The sequence below is a fragment of the Choloepus didactylus genome, chromosome 17 (genome assembly GCF_015220235.1).
Source record: "Choloepus didactylus isolate mChoDid1 chromosome 17, mChoDid1.pri, whole genome shotgun sequence".
Taxonomy (NCBI): domain Eukaryota; kingdom Metazoa; phylum Chordata; class Mammalia; order Pilosa; family Megalonychidae; genus Choloepus; species Choloepus didactylus.
In genome coordinates, this window is record NC_051323.1 from 45,904,440 (window position 1) to 45,922,654 (window position 18,215).

At 47.4% G+C, this 18,215-nt stretch overlaps 1 protein-coding gene across 5 annotated transcripts in view; it reads right to left on the bottom strand.

Moving 5' to 3' along the window:
* Window positions 1-18,215, bottom strand: part of PRKCE (protein kinase C epsilon) — a 517,101-nt gene that overhangs the window by 192,607 nt on the left and 306,279 nt on the right. For all 5 annotated transcript variants that reach the window (XM_037807299.1, XM_037807298.1, XM_037807301.1 and 2 more), the window contains 4 exons: window positions 11,311-11,470; window positions 9,153-9,187; window positions 7,709-7,794; window positions 3,321-3,450 (listed from right to left, as the gene is read on the bottom strand). In XM_037807299.1, coding sequence (XP_037663227.1) covers window positions 3,321-3,450; window positions 7,709-7,794; window positions 9,153-9,187; window positions 11,311-11,470 — 411 coding nt within the window. The remainder of the gene's footprint in view (window positions 1-3,320; window positions 3,451-7,708; window positions 7,795-9,152; window positions 9,188-11,310; window positions 11,471-18,215) is intronic.

Sequence of the window (18,215 nt, forward strand, 5' to 3'; positions counted from 1 at the left end):
TGAGGAATCTGTCTCTGACAATACCTGAACCTACTCCCAGGAGCAGCAATGGCATAAGCTGGAGCCACAGACTGGCAGGCCACGCGGCTGCTCTCCCACCACGGGGACCGGACTCCAGCCAGGAGGATGACTGAGCCTGGCTCAGCAAAGGTGACAACCTGGCCTAGTCCCCAGCAGGAGGAGGCCCAGGGGCCGGGGTGGCCCAGGTTTAGATTCCAGTCCACTATGTGCTCCCGGGTGAGTTACCAAGTCTTGATTTTTATCCCTGTAAACATAGCAGCAGAAACACACTTAGAGCAGCACAAGAGGCCCCTGCCCTGGGCCCATGCTGGCTTCCTCGGGGCAAGGAGTCTGCAGAGGCAAAAAGACTTGAGGGTGAAAAAGGATAAGGAGATGAGGGTATGGAAGGCAATTAGGAGCTGGAGGAGAAGGAAAGGACCAAGTCCCCCTAACAGAGGGACAGGAGAGGCAAGAAGTGTGTCCTGTGGCTGGGGCCCTGAATTCTGAGCAGCTTTCACCTGCTGGTCTCTGTGTGAACTGACTCCTGTTTCTCTGAGCTCCCGTGAACACATGTCCTTCCTCTAGGCCTCCTCATTCCCCCACTCTTTACTTGAGCAGGCACGAAAGCATTTCCTGCCGAACAAGCTCCGAATACGATGTCCCTCAGCCCTGCCTCCTTCCAGGCCCACCCAGGGATCCACAGCCCCAGCAGACACGCCTGGGAGTCTGGGCTGCTTTCTTAAAGTGTCAATATTTATGAGATGATGGTGTCTTTACTTAGGTTCCCTATGTGGATCAATTATTAATATATTTACTAAAAACCAGACATCACTTCATCAGGGCCCCATCCAAAGCAGGCTCTGGGTTTCTCGGCAACCACACTCCTCTTTCCAAAAACCAAATCACTCCTCCGATAGAAACATTCAAGATTCCCTCTCCATTTCTTTCTTCCTCATCTTTTGTTTTCACTCACTTAATGCCAAAAAGGACCTCAGGCAGGTTCTGGTCCTGCCAGGAGACACAGGCTGGAAGGAACACTAGATGGGGGACCCTGCCAGCGGCACTCCCCACCCCACAGGTGCTGGGAAGGCCACACGGGGCACCCCAGGATTCACTGCAGGTGGCGTGTCCTCCTGCCCAGGGTCAGGAAGTCTCCAGTCCCCACGGTAGCTACTTCCAACCTTCATCACCCTCCTTGCACCTTCCATATCCCCACTTCTCACCTTGATTTCAAAAAAGACTTCCTGTGTCAGAATATGAGGGAAAATCATGTTGCAATTCCCTCAACGGATTCAAAATTTAAATGACCGTTTTGCCCACTCACCTCCTCCTGCCTTCCTTCCCCTGACACTGAAATGTACCTGCTTTCAGGCCTGGCCTTCAGGCTTTTCCTCCGGCTCCGAGGAGTATTTCCATCTTTCTCCCCAAGACCAGCCCCTTCTCTGTCCCTGCTCTACCAATGATCCTCTCTCCCTCCTGGCTCACCAATGTCCCCTTTTGCACTGTCATTTTCCTGGCCAGATGAAGCATTCTGAAAACAGCTCCTATCTTAAAAACAACAGAAACTTCCTTCACTCCTTGATGTACTCTAGCCATTGTGGATCTTTCCTGGCCATCACAGCCAAGCTGTCTGAAAGTGCTGTAGACTATCGCTGTGCCCACTGTACTCCACCCTCCACTCTCACTTCAGCCACTGCACTTGGGCTTCCAACCCCACCACCCACCAGGACAGCCCCTGCCAAGCTCACTAATGACCTCCTAATTGCTAAATCCAAACCCGTGTTTCCCTTCATGCCCTATATAACTTTTTGGGAGCATTCGGCATCACTTCCTTTTTAATTAATTTTTTAAGAAAAATAACTCTTTGGGCCTCTGTCATGGCATCCCTTGCTAGTTTTCCTCCTACCTCTGAGGTTCTCACTTCTCATTGCCTTGGCAAGTCTACCTTTGGATGTTGGTGGTCCCCAAAGTGTTCTCCTTGGGTCTTCTCTCTTCATACTCAAGGTACATGCCCTGGTGAATGACATCTACTTTATGACTTTAACTACTACTTAGACACTGAAAAATCTCACAACTAAATGCTCAGTTTAAACTTTTCCCCTGAGTTTCCATGAGAGTGTTCAATAGCCTCACAGACAGCTCCATGCAAGTTTCCCACAGGCCCCTCAAAGCTAGTATGTCCCAAGCTCAACTCACCCTCTTTGCCTCTAAACTTGTTCTCCCTCCTGTATCCTCTAACTTACTGAGTGCCAGCACTGTCCTCCCAATGGATCTGGTCACTAAGTCCTATAAATTATTCATCCTCAATATCTCTTATGTTAATCTCCTCCTTGTTATTCCCACTGCACTCATTACCTTATTTTCAATTCTCATAACTTCTCATTGGGATCCGTTCAATAACCAACCTGTCCATGTCCTCAGTTTTTTTTTTTTTTTTTTTTTCACTTTACCTGTTTTCCCAATTTTTTTCTATAATGGAACTTCATCACTAATATATTCAGTACAAACAATAAAATGCCATTTTAAAATAATTTCCATCTGAAATCCATGCCCAATAGTTCATGGTTGCCCGACTCAGTAAACAGGCTGGGCCAGCCTATACAACTGGACCCAAGAACATGTTCCCATCTCTCCACATCATGTGCTGCCCATTTGAGTAGTCAGTCCACAGGTGGCACAGCTGGAAACAGAGGAAATAATCCTAGATTCAAAAGTCATGCTTCAAATCTTACTTCTTCTGTTCACGAGCTGGGTGATGTGACAAGTTACTTAAGTCTCTGAGCCTCAGTTTCCTCCTCTTGGACATGGGGAAGAAATCACCTACACCACAGGCTTGTGGACGATCAGTAAGGTAACTTAGATGAGAGCATTCTACGTGTCCTCTTCCAAAAGTAACTCTAAACCTTGGATCTTGATAGAAAAACTCCAATTCATATCTCCTACCTACTCCAGGGCCTAATTCCAAAAATATGTCTTCCTTTACACTCTAACGTATCTTTGCCTTACACTACTTCCATACTTGTGAACACTCATCTTGTCTCCCCTGCTAGTTTACTATCTTAAAAGGTGGAGTCACGACTTCTTCATTCTCAGAGTTTTCCTCCATGAAGTCTTAGATGCATTTCTGCACAGAGATGGCTTAACAAATGTGCAGAGTTACTGCCACAGGCTTAACCAGTGCTTGTGCTCAGTCCTCCAGCCAAATCTGTAACTTATTTTCTGGGCTACAAAAACAGACAAAGAGTTTTTAAAAGGAGGAAAAAGGAGCACATGGAAGCGGGGCGGCGTGGGGGACGAGGGGAAGGCAGGGAGCGTCTTACCTTTACACTGCAAGCCCTGCCGCAAGAGGCCCCAGAGCAAGGACCCACAGTGGTCACAGAAGGTAGGGACCTTATAGTTGTGGATACCGAATTTGTGGGGCATGTTGACGCTGAACCGCTGGGAGCCCACCTGCAGGGACGGCAAAACACAGGGTCATCCCGGAGCAACTTTGTGCCCTGAAGTGTTCATGGTTGCAACTCTTTCAGAACTTCCTGCCCCCAAAGCACAAGTCCCTGTAGGTAGCAGGCCTTGGTTTGGCTCTACAAGCAGCCCTGATAAATTAGTTCTAATGGGAGCCTCCTTTCTGCCCCAGAGCCTTTGTGCCTGATGCCCTTAACCCATTCTCTGCCACTCTGGGATTGACTTTCATGGCCAGGCCTCCCTCCCACCTCCCACAGCCCCAGGAAGTCTCCTCCAGGACTTCCAGCCTCCAAACTCTCACAGCACACAGCACTCAGTTTGCACCTCACATTATAGCTGTTAATGAGATGTCCCTTGTGCTTTCAGTGAGGCTTTGTGCATGGAAGCCTGGCCTAAGCAGAGGGATTCTGAGCTGCTTGATGGTGGAAACAGACTTCTGTAGGGCATCCTGTGAACTCAGCAGTGCCTTGGAAACAGTAAGTCCTCAGGACAAGCAATAATTCTGATCACGCTTGCTAACATAGAGTGCTGACCACCTGCCAGGCGCCATTATTTCAGTCAGGCCTCCCCAGCACCCAATGGGGCAGGCACCATCATTATGAGGAAATCATGGCACAGTGAGATTACGAAACCTGTGTGTCAGCTGAAGAGTGGTAGAGAGCCAGGATTCGATCCCATGAGCCTGAATTCAGGGCCCAGGCTTTTTAACCACTATGCTGTCACTTACTGGTTGTTTAAAAAGAGTAAAGAGAAGGGAGAGGAATGGGGAACAGGAGACCAGGTATCTGGTTTTGGAGGCCTAGATCTGCCAAGAAACATACGTGAGGTCTCAGGCAACTCTACTGACTTCCTTGGGCCTTGGACTTTTCATCTGGCAAATGGAGACGGCACCCCCGTCCCACCTAACCTCACAGAATTGGGGGGGGGGGGAGTGGGAATGGACGAATTGGGAGGCATTACGTGTTCTGCAGAAGCAGGGGGTCATCAGCACACTCTGCCTTGCTGGGTCTCTTTTGCCCCTTCACGGGTCTACTCTTGGCCTCTGTCTACAGTTCAGCTGCCGCAGGACGCAGGCCCCTGTCAGACCAGGTGGGAGGCCATCACCCAAGACCCCAATGGGCCGGTGAAGAAAGCTGCTCTTCTCAGATGTTCTCCAAGGGAACAGAAAGCAAGGCCACAAAAAGTCTCTACCTCAGGCACCTGGCTGACTGGTGAGCGAGATGCTCCCATAGGGGACTAAACGAGGGAGAGCTGGGAGCCAGACCTGAACACAGACACAGACACAGTCACGCATGAAGACACGAGTGCGCCACACCACCTGAGGGTCCCGGGCTTCACGACCAGTTCCCTATCAACCAGCACTGAGGAGTAACTGATATTTCCATCAGCATCTGCCCCAGCACACGAGGCCCAGATTTACTGAAAACAACTGCCTCCTCCCTCCTTAGATTGATGGCTCAGGTGTGTCTATCTGTGAATACGGAGTTGTGTAAGCTCTATGCCTGCCGGTCTTGCCCTCGGGGTGCTTGAGATAACTGTGCCCACTCCATTGCTTCAAATCCTGAAGCCATGGGGGACTACACTGATGACAGAGTCTTAGTCCCCCAGGAATATCCTGATAGGAAATGAATGATGGGCAAAGGTGAGGAGGTGGGGAGGTTTTCCCAGGAGAGGTTCAGTGAGGCTGGGGATTGCTGTGTGATCCTCGGCTGTACCCACGGTGGACTCTAGAGCATCAGAGAATGGTGGAGGGAGGATGGAGGAACGCAGGTGAGAGCAGGCTCCAGAACCAGACAATGGGCAACATGCACACATGCACACACGTGCACACATGTGCATACATGCACAACTACACACACACTACTGATGAAGTCACAGACACAGGGATAAGTGAAAGTAACAGAGAGAAGATGCGGGGGCAGAAGACAGAAAGAGAGGAATAGAATTCCAAGCTTAAAAAACAAGAGAGGGAAAGAAAGAAGGAAAGGTGACAGAGAGAGATGGAGTATTCCTTGGGTAGCACACCTGGAAGTGCAGGGTGAGGTGTGGGCCAAGAGTGCTCACACACTCAGATGTAGCCAGCAAGAGTGCATCAGCCATGTGCTCATGGTTCTAAAGCTCCAAGGAGCCATCAACAGAGCACCTTGTAATAGGAGGACACTAGAAGCCTGTTGTTTAGAGCTGTGTGTGTTTGTGGTGTGGCTGGTGTGTGTGGGCACAAGTGCGTGCACGTGCATCACACTGCACGTTCATACACACTGCAGAATGGATGCAAAGGTTGGTCCCCAGCAGTGCTGTGCATGGCAGAGGGTGTGTCATCACCCTTGCGGGCCCTGGATCCACTGACACTTAAGGAAACTGGCCTCAGGAGTGGGACATCCAGGACAGGCAAGCAACTTCACCAAGCTATAAATCCCAAAGCCCCCCTTCCTCAACCCCTGGCAATTTAGCTCCCTTGGGACACATGCTGAGTTTGGGAACACACCTCACTAGTTACTTCCTTTCACTGCTCAGTATGCCAGGAAGGAGTCAAAAGAGCTGGGTCACAGGTTCAGCTGGGTTCTGTTCTTTTCAAACCTTACCCCTCCAACCTACATGGTAGGGGACTTTTTCTTCCAAAGAAATTTGCATGAGCTTTAGAAATTTGCAGAGGGTGGCATCAACTCTCAATTGGTGAGATCTGTGAGATCATCAAGAGCAGGGCTCTTGTATGACCCCTCTTTGTCCTCAAGGTACATGGCACAATGCCTGGCACACAGTAAGTGCTCAACAAGTGTTCACTGAAGGGTTCATGAAAAGGGCAGGCAGGCAGGCAAGAAAGGAGGAAGGAAGGAAGTTAAAGAGTAAGCCAGCCATCTCTTTCTTTCATTTATTTGTAAAAGTAATGAGGGAACAACTTAATTTGGTTTCTGACCCTTGTCCAGGGGTTAGGAGACCCAGGTGATGGTTTGCAATTTCAATCTTGCCAGCAGAACCCCTGCAGAGAACTTTGGTTCAGTCTGGTCTCAATTTGCCTTTCAGGGACCTGGAAGATTCAGTCTAACCATTGTCCCCTGTTGCTTTCCAGAAAGAGACAATGTGAAAGCAAAAGGAGATAGGAAATGCTTTGGATGCCAAGATGCTAGTTAGTTGAATTATTTTAAGAAGCAGGCAGAAAATCTCTGTAAGTCACTCTTTTTAGAAAACAAATTATAAACCTACCCGATTATAAACTCATCTACGGCCTCTCTCTCAGGGGGTAATGCAGCTCTGACCCCCACTTCTGATGGCCTAGTATTATATGGTCTTTATTTCACTTAGAATTTAAGCATGTCTTTGAAATCAACTGTTCTGAACAAGACGCATCTACACTCAAGTACACACCTCATCTTCCTCAAGCAGGTTTTTAATCTACCCACGGTTACTACCATTCTCCCAATCTAAATTGAGACAAATTAGAGTCACTGTTGAATTTTCTTGCTTCTTTACCCCAACCCACTTCCCTAAGAGTCAGCCTGATACTAATTTCTAGGACTAAGAGACAACGTGGTACAGTGGTCAAGGGCACGGACCCTAGACTAGACTATCTGGGTGTGAAGCGGCTCTTTCACAGACTAGCTGTGTGATTTGGGGCAAGCTAATTTGACCTCTGGGTGCTTTCGTTTTCTCTGTTGTAAAATGAAGATGATGATACCTATCTCATTAAGACTGTTACGGAACTAAATAATATATGATAAAGTGCTTAAATTAGCACATGGTAAGTGCCCAATGAATACCGAGAATTATTATTATTGTGGTTGTTTCTACTTAAGTATTTCTTGGAGTTGCTAATTTCACTCCATTCCACACCAACTCCCCTCAGAAAGCGAAGCCTCTGGAGTTTGTGCTGTGTATCTGTCACTATTTACAGGGTACATGGAGCCATTCACACAGCCACTTAGAGTGCACAGATCAGAAAATGAAATAAAATAATTTCCATTTTTCTTCTGGGCTTCAGCTCTGGGATCACACCCCTCTTAGCATAATATCCACAGACAGAAGCCAAGTTGGAGTGGCTGTAATTCTGTAGATTGTGCCTCAGGCGGGAAGACTGCGGGTACCTCCCTCAGTTTTTGATCAACATAATGAAAACGGAGATGGGAATCTCAGAGAGAGAGAGAGAGAGAGAGAGGGAGAGAGAAAGTTTTCCCTGGGGACCACGGAGAGGCATTAGAGGGAGGGGATGGCAGTAATGCAAGCCCAGAATTTCGATTCCATAAATATTTACCTCGTCGGGAGTTTCCTGTTTCTTTAATCCAGCACACTTCGTAATTATGAGCTCGTGGCATCGCTTGTGGACCACACAAGTGCAAACTGCAAACAGCAAAACACGGGAAGGCTGAGTGACAAGTGCCGGCGGAAAGTTCCCATCCCAAGATTTCAGCAGGTCTCGGTGTGGGATGAGGGGAGCAAGGTCCCCTCTGCCACTGGGTCTTAATTAAATGCCCTCCTTAAAACCTTTTATGCAGTTATTTTGAAGCACTTTGCCATCAGAGCCATTACGGTTTCCTAAAGGCTCTAAAGAAGAATGAAACATTCATATTCCAAGGGCGTTGACAGTTTCCTCTAATTCCGGGAGTTCCGATCCATTTTCTTGCTTCTGATATGCCAAGGTCAGGGAACATCCCCACCCCCACCCCCCACCCTTCCCACAAAGGACCATTTGCCACAGACTTTACAGCTCCCTCCTGCTCCACTTGGGATCTTGCGAGGGGGGCTGACAGGATGGGGAGGTGCTGCAGGTGAATGGATGTTTTATGGCACAAAAGGCTTCTTTTTTTTTTTTTTTAATCCAGTTGTGCCCTTACAACCAAACTTTAAAATCCCCAGCTAATTTAATACCACAGGAAGTGGTCTGGAGCTCTTTCTTGTCATGGGGCAGTGTGGGCAGGAGGTGGCAGAAGAGGTAACGGCACACACGCTACCCCAAGGACACAGCATCTTCCAACGGAATCTATCCAACTTCCCCCAAGGGTGGGACCCGAGTTAAACGAGTTAAACGGTGCTGGGCGGGGAGAAGGAACAGCCTCCCGGCTCTAACCACAGAGAAGCCTCAACACCACCACATCCCATTTCCACCCCCAATGCTGTACAACTTAACCTTGCATTTATAGCCAATTAACTGAAAAATATAATCTTCAGTCCCTTCAAGTGTGCTTTAAATTGTAAAAAGCTAATGATTCCACAGTAGAGACAAAACAGAGGATCAGCAAAAACCGTTCAGTGATGTTGAATAAAACTAGGAGGCAAAGGAGCTTCTTCACCTCTTCGGGGAGCAGGAGATAAGTGAGCCGGCAGAGTGCACGGAAGCCAGCGCACTTCAGAGGGGGACTTCCGAGGAGCTCTAATTGAAGTATTCTGTTTTCCCAGGAAAGATGAAAGCACTACCTGCCACAATTGTGCAAAAAGGGCTGGGTGGTTTGGGGCTTTCTGAGACCACTGGGACTCTCAGAGATAGGTGGTACCGGCGAGGGAGACATACATGCATGTGGGAGTAACGCTGGCAGGACAAAAAACAGCAGGAACCCACTTCACAGAGGGGGAGCAAAAGTCCGCAGACAGAATGGAGCCTCTAAGGGTAACCAAACCCACGCACGCCTCCTACAAGCCCCCTTAGTGACCTGGGTCTATCCAGAAACCCCCAAGGACTTAGTTCATACAATACCTCTTACCTTGACATTGGTATCCCTGCTTTCCTATGACACCCCTGAAAAGAAGAATATAACCCTTTAGGAGGACAAAATTTTACTAACACACAAACACACAAAGCCACCCAATTCTGGCTACCACCCACCATCCAGTCAATAAGACGTCACACTCGCTTGCCTACTACCTGGAAATGCCTCCTTTCAGAAGGCCACGGGGGCAGCCGAGCACCGGGGCAGGGTCTGCTCAGCGTCCCTATACAAATAGCCAGCACTCTGGAATGCCGCAAGCTACCCTGCCTGTTCTAGGTGGGCCTCAATCAGTTGAACGCACCCTTCCTCCTGGATAAAATGGTCCTTCCTTGTCTCCCAGCACCAGGGCATACTCTGCAGGTTCCCTAATAGTGGACAGGGCTGCAGCTGGCAGGCCTGTTCCCTGGGCGTTCCAGAGACAGCCAGGGGTTCTGGGTCACTCTGTAGTTTGGGTTAAGGCCAACATCAGAGGTTTCTTCCATGGCCAGGAGTAAGGGTCCTCCTGGGACAGGGTTGGAGGTCAGCATGGACAGTGAACCATCCAATCAATTTGGCCTTAGCCGTGTCCTCAGAACACTGAAATAACTGGTCAGGGAGCCTCTGCCATTCCCAGAAGTCACTTGGGCTACACACCCCAGGAAACCTAAAGCTCATGGCTTTTACCACAGGCTGAGAGGAGACCTGAATCCATAGGACTAAGCTTCCAAAGCCATGCCACCTGCACCTCATCCCCCAACTGCTTAATTCATAACCAAAATACAGAAAATGGAGGACAGAGAGCTGTGTCAGCCCTGGGAAGGAGCAGTGTGTGTGGGTGGGGAGTGGGGCATGGATTCTGCCTTAGTAGGGTGGCGTTCGCTCTGAGCCATGTCATCTCAGACTTCTGTGCCAGCCTCAGTGACTAGTTCTGGTGCACCATGAGGATAAGAAAGGCATTGCTGGACACACCAGGATTCCAGGGATCCTCAGAGCCCAATTCCAATGTTACCTGGCTGTGTTCACATGGCACCTTGGCCTCACTCGCTCTCCCCTGCCACACTCAAGTGCTTTTAGCAACCTCAACACCAGCTTCAAAGAGCTCAGAGAGCTTGCCAGAAAGGCAGGTGGGATGTCAGGAAAAGCATGAGCGTTGAAGACAGGCTACCCTGGCATTGGATCGTGCCTCTGACATTGCTAACTGGTGGGCCTTAGCCAAGTCTGTTTTCATTGCTGAGCTTCGGTTTGGTTGTTAGTGGAGTGGGATTAATAATACATTGTTTTCATAGGATATTAGAAAGATTAATTAGACGTTTCCAGAATCTAACAGAGAACCCAGGACATGGTGGGTATTCAGTAAAAATCAGTTCCCCTCCAATCCCCAAGGCCAGTGCTGCTTAACCTCCTCCATCTGCCAAATGGCCTGCCACCTACCTGTCTCTGATCAAAATCCTAGTCATCAAGTAAAGAGGAATGCCACCTCCCCCAGGCAGCCTTCCCCAGGCATCCCAGACAATGCTGCTAGCTTGCTCCTTTGAAATCTCAGCATCCTAACGGCACCACTCGCACTATACTTACTCAGAACTGCTTTGTATCACAGATATTGTTAATCAAGTATTTTTCAACTACTATTGCAGAAGAATTCAAATATATACAGAAATAGAGAGACTAATGTAATGGACCCGTATGTATGCATCACCCAGCTACAGGAATTATCACAATTATCAACACATGACTAATCCTGTTTCATCTCTACCCAAGCTTCTTCTCTCCATCGTCCAGATTGTTTTTTTAAAACAATTTCCTGACATCATATCATTCCATGTGTAAATATATTTGCAGGACTTTCTAAAAGATGAGGATTCCCTTTAAAAAAAACAAAAACACAATACCACTATCGGCCATAAAATTTTAACTCCTTAAATATAATATAATATAATATAATATAATATAATATAATATAATATATAACAACCTAAAATAACATAATCTCATATTTCCTATGCAACTAACAGGTACTTAACCTTCCAGAAAAGTATTCTCTGTAATTAAATAAAAAAGAAATTAAGTACCTCAGTGCTCTCCAAATGAAGTTCACAACTTCCCTCACTCCAAACCCCCCTCCTCCCCACAGAGAGAAGTCGTAAGGAGAGGTTCCCAGGAGAGAGGGGCTTACCAGATGAAGTCCCTGCAGTGGGAGCAGTAGGTGGGCTGCCGAAGGTAGGTGGCCATGAACTTGTGGCCGTTGACCTGGTGCACCCTGCGCCTGACAGCCCCCTGCCGCTTCCTTGGCCGCAGGCGCTCCCTGAACACGCGCTCTTCATTGTCTTTAGGGGCTGGAGGAGAACAAGGGCAGAGAAGGAAACAGGGTCTTGGTTAGTGCACCTTAAATCGGACCTTCTTCGGGTGACTGGGTGGGGCCAGGTGGGAGGGGCCTTCCCCGGTGCAGAGGTTTGGGGTGTCTGCAGGAGCCTTTGCTCAGCTTGAGAGTGAGCACCGAACGGGGGGCAGATAAGGGGTACCCAGGTCCCCACATGCTCGTGCACCAGTTGTGTCCTTGTGTCCACCCAAGCCCAAATTCTGCAGCAAGTCTGACCACTCTTTTCCTGTCCACACCATCTGCACATTTCAAGGGTGAAGGGGGGTCGAAAGGCTCGAGGTTGAAATCTTGAGTAGCGTGAGCTTGGACAGATGATACTTACTGAGCCTCGGAGGACATCTCCCTCTGTAAAATGGGGATCACAGAGCCCACCCCACAAGGGAGCTGGGAGGATTTAGTGAAGCTCCCTGGCTCAAAGACGTAAGTGCTTAATAAATGCTCCTTTTCTTCCTTCTCCCTCTTAACCACATTAGGACAACTAGGAACCTTGTTCCAAAGGTCAAAAGATGAAGGAAGTATAACAGTGTGAAAACAGACAGTTTCCCAAAAGCCCAAGATTCACCACCATGAACGGGCTTTAGGATCCCATTAGAGACAAGAGGCCTGTCCTCATTCCCTCCCTCCTTCCACCTCGGAGATTACCCCAAACCTAAGAGTTCTGGTAAGAGGACTCACAGGTGACCATAAAACTAAGGAAGGCAGCAGTGTGGCTCATGTTTCTACAGGGCTGATCCTGTGGCGGATGCTATGCTGATGGTGTTACGAGTAGTAACTCACTGCATCCCCCCAACAGCCCTGGGTGGAGTGTGCTGCTATTACCCCCATTTTTACAGGTGTGGAAGCTGAGGAACAAAGAGTTTAAATAACCTGCTCCTGTTAACACAGCTGCTAATTGGTGGAGCCCAGACTTCATCCAGAGCAGGAAGAAGCCAACATCCAGATATCTGGAGACTGCTCTGAGGGGCAACCCGCACCCCCACGCAAGCTCCCGCAGTCTGAGTGGCTCTCATTATGGAAGGTCAAGCTGCCCATGGCCCCCTGAGGACGGAAGAGGCCACTCAGGGTCTCCCACCAGCCTCCTGACCCCTCCACATGGGCACTGGAAGGTCGCCGTTGAGACCCAGCTTAAAACACACAGGGAAGGCTCTGTAGTCCCCAAACAACTGATCCCTCACCCTCACAGTGTCAGCCCTTGGGGGAAGAAGCACTGAGCCCTCCTGGATTGCTTTGAAAATAGGGTTCCCTGCAGTGGAGGTCACAGTTTGACTCAAACGGCTGTTTAATTCAGGGGCATCTTTTTATTGCAGAGAAGGTAGGGGCAGGAGGAAAGTAAAAGTGGAGGAGGAAAAGGCAAGGGTGGGGAGCAAACGCCCAGCGTGTGCACTTGGAGAGAAGCAGCCTCCAAGCAAAGGGGGCTGCTGACTGGAGGCCGCCCCCACTCTCCCAGGCTACCTCCCTGCACGGACCACTGTGTCCCAGGGCGTCAGCTTGCTGGGCCCTGCTGCTGGCCCCCAGCCTGCCTGGCTTTCCCTTTGAACAGGTGTTCATTGTTTCAAGAAGTCTCTGATACTGACCACCTTCAGGGTATTGAAGGCCATCACCCCTAGACCCAGCTGACCAAATTCTCCCAGGAAGATCTTAGTTCTGTTCTCACATAGAGACAGCTACACACACGTGCACACACATCCCACAGATCCATGGTGATCATCACTCAACTGTGTAATTATAGGTGATTTTTATTTCTGCTTCATACTTTTCACTGTATCTAGAATGTTCTGTTTTTCATAAGCAAAAAATAAAAGATGTAAATAGAAAACAAATTTATTCAGTGGCCTTATCTGCCACAAGCTTAATCTACAAAAATCCAAACTCGAAACTCCAATCCTGGGCATGTTAAGCTGGGATAAGAACACTCTTTGTAAAAGGCATTCTTCACTTTTGCACAGAAGAATTTGCCACAGAATACACCTCAGCAACAAGCTAGCCCCTTAATGTAATTTGATTTACAAATCCCTTAAATTTCCTAGATGTTTGGATCCTGGAAAACTATTCTCAGCAAAAATGGTGATGAGCCCAAACCAACTGTCCTAAAGGAACTGGAGGGCTGTAATGGGGAACTGACTTAGGGAAACCCCAGCTTTGTTTCTCCCCTGGAGTCAATACGGCACTTGACACACCGCTAGTGAGAGAGTGAGGTGGCCTCGAGCCCCATCTGCCAAAACCTACCCTGACTCGCCCCTGCCTTGCAGATCCAGCTGCTTCCAGATGTCCACACCCACCATGGAGAGTGAGGAGGGGGTGGCACTGTCTCCCTCACTCTGTCCATCTGGGGCTTAGGAAAGCAGAAGGGACTTGCAGGCTTGGAAACTATCGGGATGATCAGATGGGGCAAGGAGCACTGACTTCATGCTAGAACAAAAGCAGTAGGCAACGTGGCTGTGTGAGAAAAGGTGTGGGAGCCTCTTTCGAAGGGTCTTCAGTTGAAGCCCACACGAACATTGTATCTAGCCCTCAAGGCAGGTAACTTCATGTGGAAATGCCAAAGAAAACATTTCAGCCATCCGGGTAGCTTCACCTAAATATCTATCAAACCCTGTGGAAAATCAGAAGCCAAAAAATAACAGCTGCCATTTACAGGGCATCCGCCATGTGCCAGCACTGAGTTAAACACCTTCCATCCATGATGTATTACATACACATGGGGCACTGTGGCATAAATATTAGGTATTCTTTCATATGCATGAGATAGTATTAACATACAAATGAGGTGTGATTACATAAACATGAGCTGCAATTATATATGCATGAATTATCATTACACAAATGTACATACATGAGGTATTGTGACATAAATATGAAGTATTGTTACATGTACACGAGGCGTGTAAATGCCTTATATAGATCCTCTAATGCAGTGAAGTATAATTCTTCTCAATTTACAGATGAAGAAACCGAGGCTTGAAGAGGTTAAATAAATAATTTGCTGAAAGTCTCACAACTAATGGCAAAACTCAGTTCCAGAATTCCCACCCTGGCCAATCCATCCAGGCCTCCCAACATGACAGTATAGCCTGGGTCCCATTTGACCCAACTATGCATATAGAAGTCGCCTCCTGGCTGCTACCCACCCACCTCCCCACAAATTGCCCCTGCTACTACCTACAGGCTTACAAAAGAAAGCTTCAGAAGACTGGTTAATTCATGGCACACCCATACAATGTAATGCAATGCAGCTGTTAAAACCAGCGGGCATGCTACATCCACCAAGAAACAATAAATGGAAAAAGAAAACTAAGAAACAAGTTTACAGTGTGTACCTATTTGTTTAAAATGAGAAAGAGGAAGGGGTAAGTATATTCAAACACATATAAACAAAAACATGCACTGAGAATATCTTAAAGGGCATATAATAAAACTCAGGCACTGTTCAGGGCAGATTAAACTACTCTTGACCAGAGAGGGCTGGACCAAGGCCACCCCCTTAATCATTGTTCTCAGAAATTCTGAATTCTGTCGTTAATAGACAGGTCTCTACTAATGAAGCAAGGAATTACCTCAATATCCCCCAACAGTGTAGTGATTAGCTAGGATTGGGCCTTTCCCACCAACAGCATATGTAATTCTTCCTTTGAATAATTCTCAAATAATGTCATTATGGATTTATTGGTGAAAAATGCAAGATCAGTGGAAGGGAAACAAAACAAACAAAGCTAGGTGCTGAAAATCAAAGGAGCAACGTCTTACATTTTTCAGGAGGTAAAAAACGATAATATTTTCAAGTTAAATAAATGCTTCATGACAGTGAGTTTCAAATATTAGGTAAATATTTATGTGACGCCAAAGGATATGTTCCACATGTTGTACTCACACAATACACTAAAGAAAATTTCTGTTCAAAACAGGAAAGCGGAAACAGCAATTAATCCGTCGAGATTATTCTATGCTATCTCTATCAATGTAGATCAGAAATGTCTGAGAGAAGGGGTCTGCAATTGTCTGCATGTTTTATTCTGTGTGTAATCTAATCCGAGCGTGTTGGTGACACTTGGAGATTAGCATCTCATATTTAATATAAATTGGGTCCTTCTTTCTCTTCACTCCCTGAAAGATCTTTTCCGTGTTCATGGCATAGCTCATGCTCTGTCCAGTTATCAGAACAAAACAAGATGGTCTGTGCTTTATAGAAAAAAACATGAAAAGGCCGGGCACTGGTGGTGGTGGGGGCAGCAGCACTAGCACAAACTTGGTGCTTGCCTGATGGTGGGAAGATCTCTGAGGGAGAGAGCTCCGAGGAGGCTGGGCAAGGCTGGTTCCCATTCTCACCACCCCACACTGGCTGATGCAAACAAAGCACACCGTGGAGGGTCCAAAGAACAGTGATTTCACTTAAACAGGAAGCCTGCCTGCCCCCTGCCTGTGTGTCTGTATTCATTCATTCATTCATTCATTCATTCTTCCATCCAATCAAGATTACATAACGGGAGCTTCAGTGGTAACTTTACCACATGCCTCTGGTACCCAGAAAAAGTTACTACTTAGCACGAGGAAACCAAGAGCAAAAGCCCTGCTAAGAGCTCAAAGAGCATTTCCAGCCTGGGAAACCCAAGTATGGGCACGAGCCAAGGGTGGGGCCTGAGTTCCTGCTGGTGCCAGTGATGGTCTAGGATGAATCACAGGAAGCTGAGCTATTGCTGAATTCTTGGGCACCTCAGCACTCCGGAGCTCCTGTCCCATGAGGCCGGGTTCCAGCCATTGTTCATGCTTCTAAAACGCTATATTTAAAAATCCCTGGAGGAGAGCAGTGCTGACGTCACAGCAGGGTGCCTTTCTGTCTGTTCGCAGGTGCTAGCTGGTGGTTGTGGGGAAGGTGGTCATTGTCTAGTGACGTTTGACATCCTCCCCTCACCCCTCAAAAACCCCAGATGCCTATGCCACAGGCATGCCAGCCAATATGGTTATGACGTTATTCCTTGGAAAACCCAAGTACATCCAGTCCTGTTTATGTCAGCCACTGCACAGTCATTGAGACAGCAGCAGGGCAGGTTAAAGCAGAGGGAGCTAAAATGCAGACCCTCTAGTGTCCAAGTGGCCTCTAGCCACCTCATCTCAGGCTCCATGTGACATCCCAAAATTAAGTGCAGGGATAAGTACCCAAAATACCACAATGAACGAACTTCTTGTTTCCCCGAGATCCTTCTTTGCTAAGGCAGTTTTGAGCTCTTGCTAATATTTAATTTTTAAAAAAATTTTATTTATCAAAAAATTTAAAAAAAACACAATTTCAAACAAAACAAAACAAGGGAATAATAAAAACAAATATCCTAAAATAACTACATTGCTCCCAATATGCTCCTACCACACCCTAAAAAAATTAACAAACCATAGTCATTCCTGAGCATTCCCATATCATTAAGATTACCCTCAATATCCTATCTGTTCTTATTAGATTATCGTTGTCCCTTCACTAGTTGCTGTCTATCTCTAGGTCCCCTGTATTCTACAATTTAAGACACTTGTTTTATGTTTTTCTTTATTAGAATATTTGGGAAAGAAGGAACACTTCAGGATAAAAAGGAGAAAATAAAAGGCACTGAAAGAAGGTTGAGTCAAAGGAGATGGAGAAAGAGAAATAAACAAGATAAAATGAAGTAAAGATGATTATTCAGTCACAAAGTACAGCCTGGTAATTGCCTAAATGAGCCCCACAGCTTCCCAGATGGCAGATGGATTTGTGTTAGGTAACACAGTCTACTCTCCCTGTTCTTTAGCTCTACAGTCCACACTGACCAAGGAGTAAACTCTCCCTCCTGCCGCCCTCCCTCCCAGCAGCCCGGGCCCATCAGTTTCCCGGGCAGGGCACTGGCAGGAGGGATCACTGCTGGCTGCTCAGCAGAGGTGAGCCAGCCCCAGATCTTCCTATGGAGACACCTACAATGGGCATAGTTGTTGTAGCCCTTGTCTTTTGTTGTGGCTTAAAAAACTTGCTTGAATCAAACTTTTCCTTAACAAGTTTTGTGTTCCACTAAGACTGTGACTAAAACTCTGCAAATGGAGAGAGGGATGAAAAGGTCAAAAGCAATAAGCAATAACACTTTTACTAAGTGACAGCATCCCATGGTCCAACCCATGCCTCTTCAAGGTTCACAGACTCTGTCTTCACACACATATATGCACGCACAGTGCTCACCCCCTTGCTTCTGGAATTTCTCCCCAGCCAGGGGACACTGCAGTCCAGTAAGCCTGCAAAATTCCCAGTTGCTTCCTAGGGCCTCAGCAACTGCCATATCCCTCAGAAGTGTCTTCCATAGAAGGAGAATGTCCAGGAAAGAACAATTACAGTGTGAGGAGAAAAATCTATTTCCAACAGCTCTGCAGACCAACAGACGCATCGGCTAAATTTTGTTTTGCATATCTATATACTTCCAAAACAGAGAAAATGAAAACCTCCAAGAGGAAAGGGGGGAAGAAAACCTTTCTTCCCCCACTTTAATGAATCTAAGAAAATATTCTGAGGCCACAGAAGCTTAAGGGAAATCCACTGGAGCTAATAAAGTAAAAATGGAGGTCAAATTCCCCAGAGGACCATTCCTTGAACCTAAGCCAGATATCTTGCAGACATATGCTCTTGGTCACCAGGGCTCTGGGGAAGAAGTAGGAACGGTTCAACATTACCCAACCTCTCTCTTAAAAGCACAACTTCC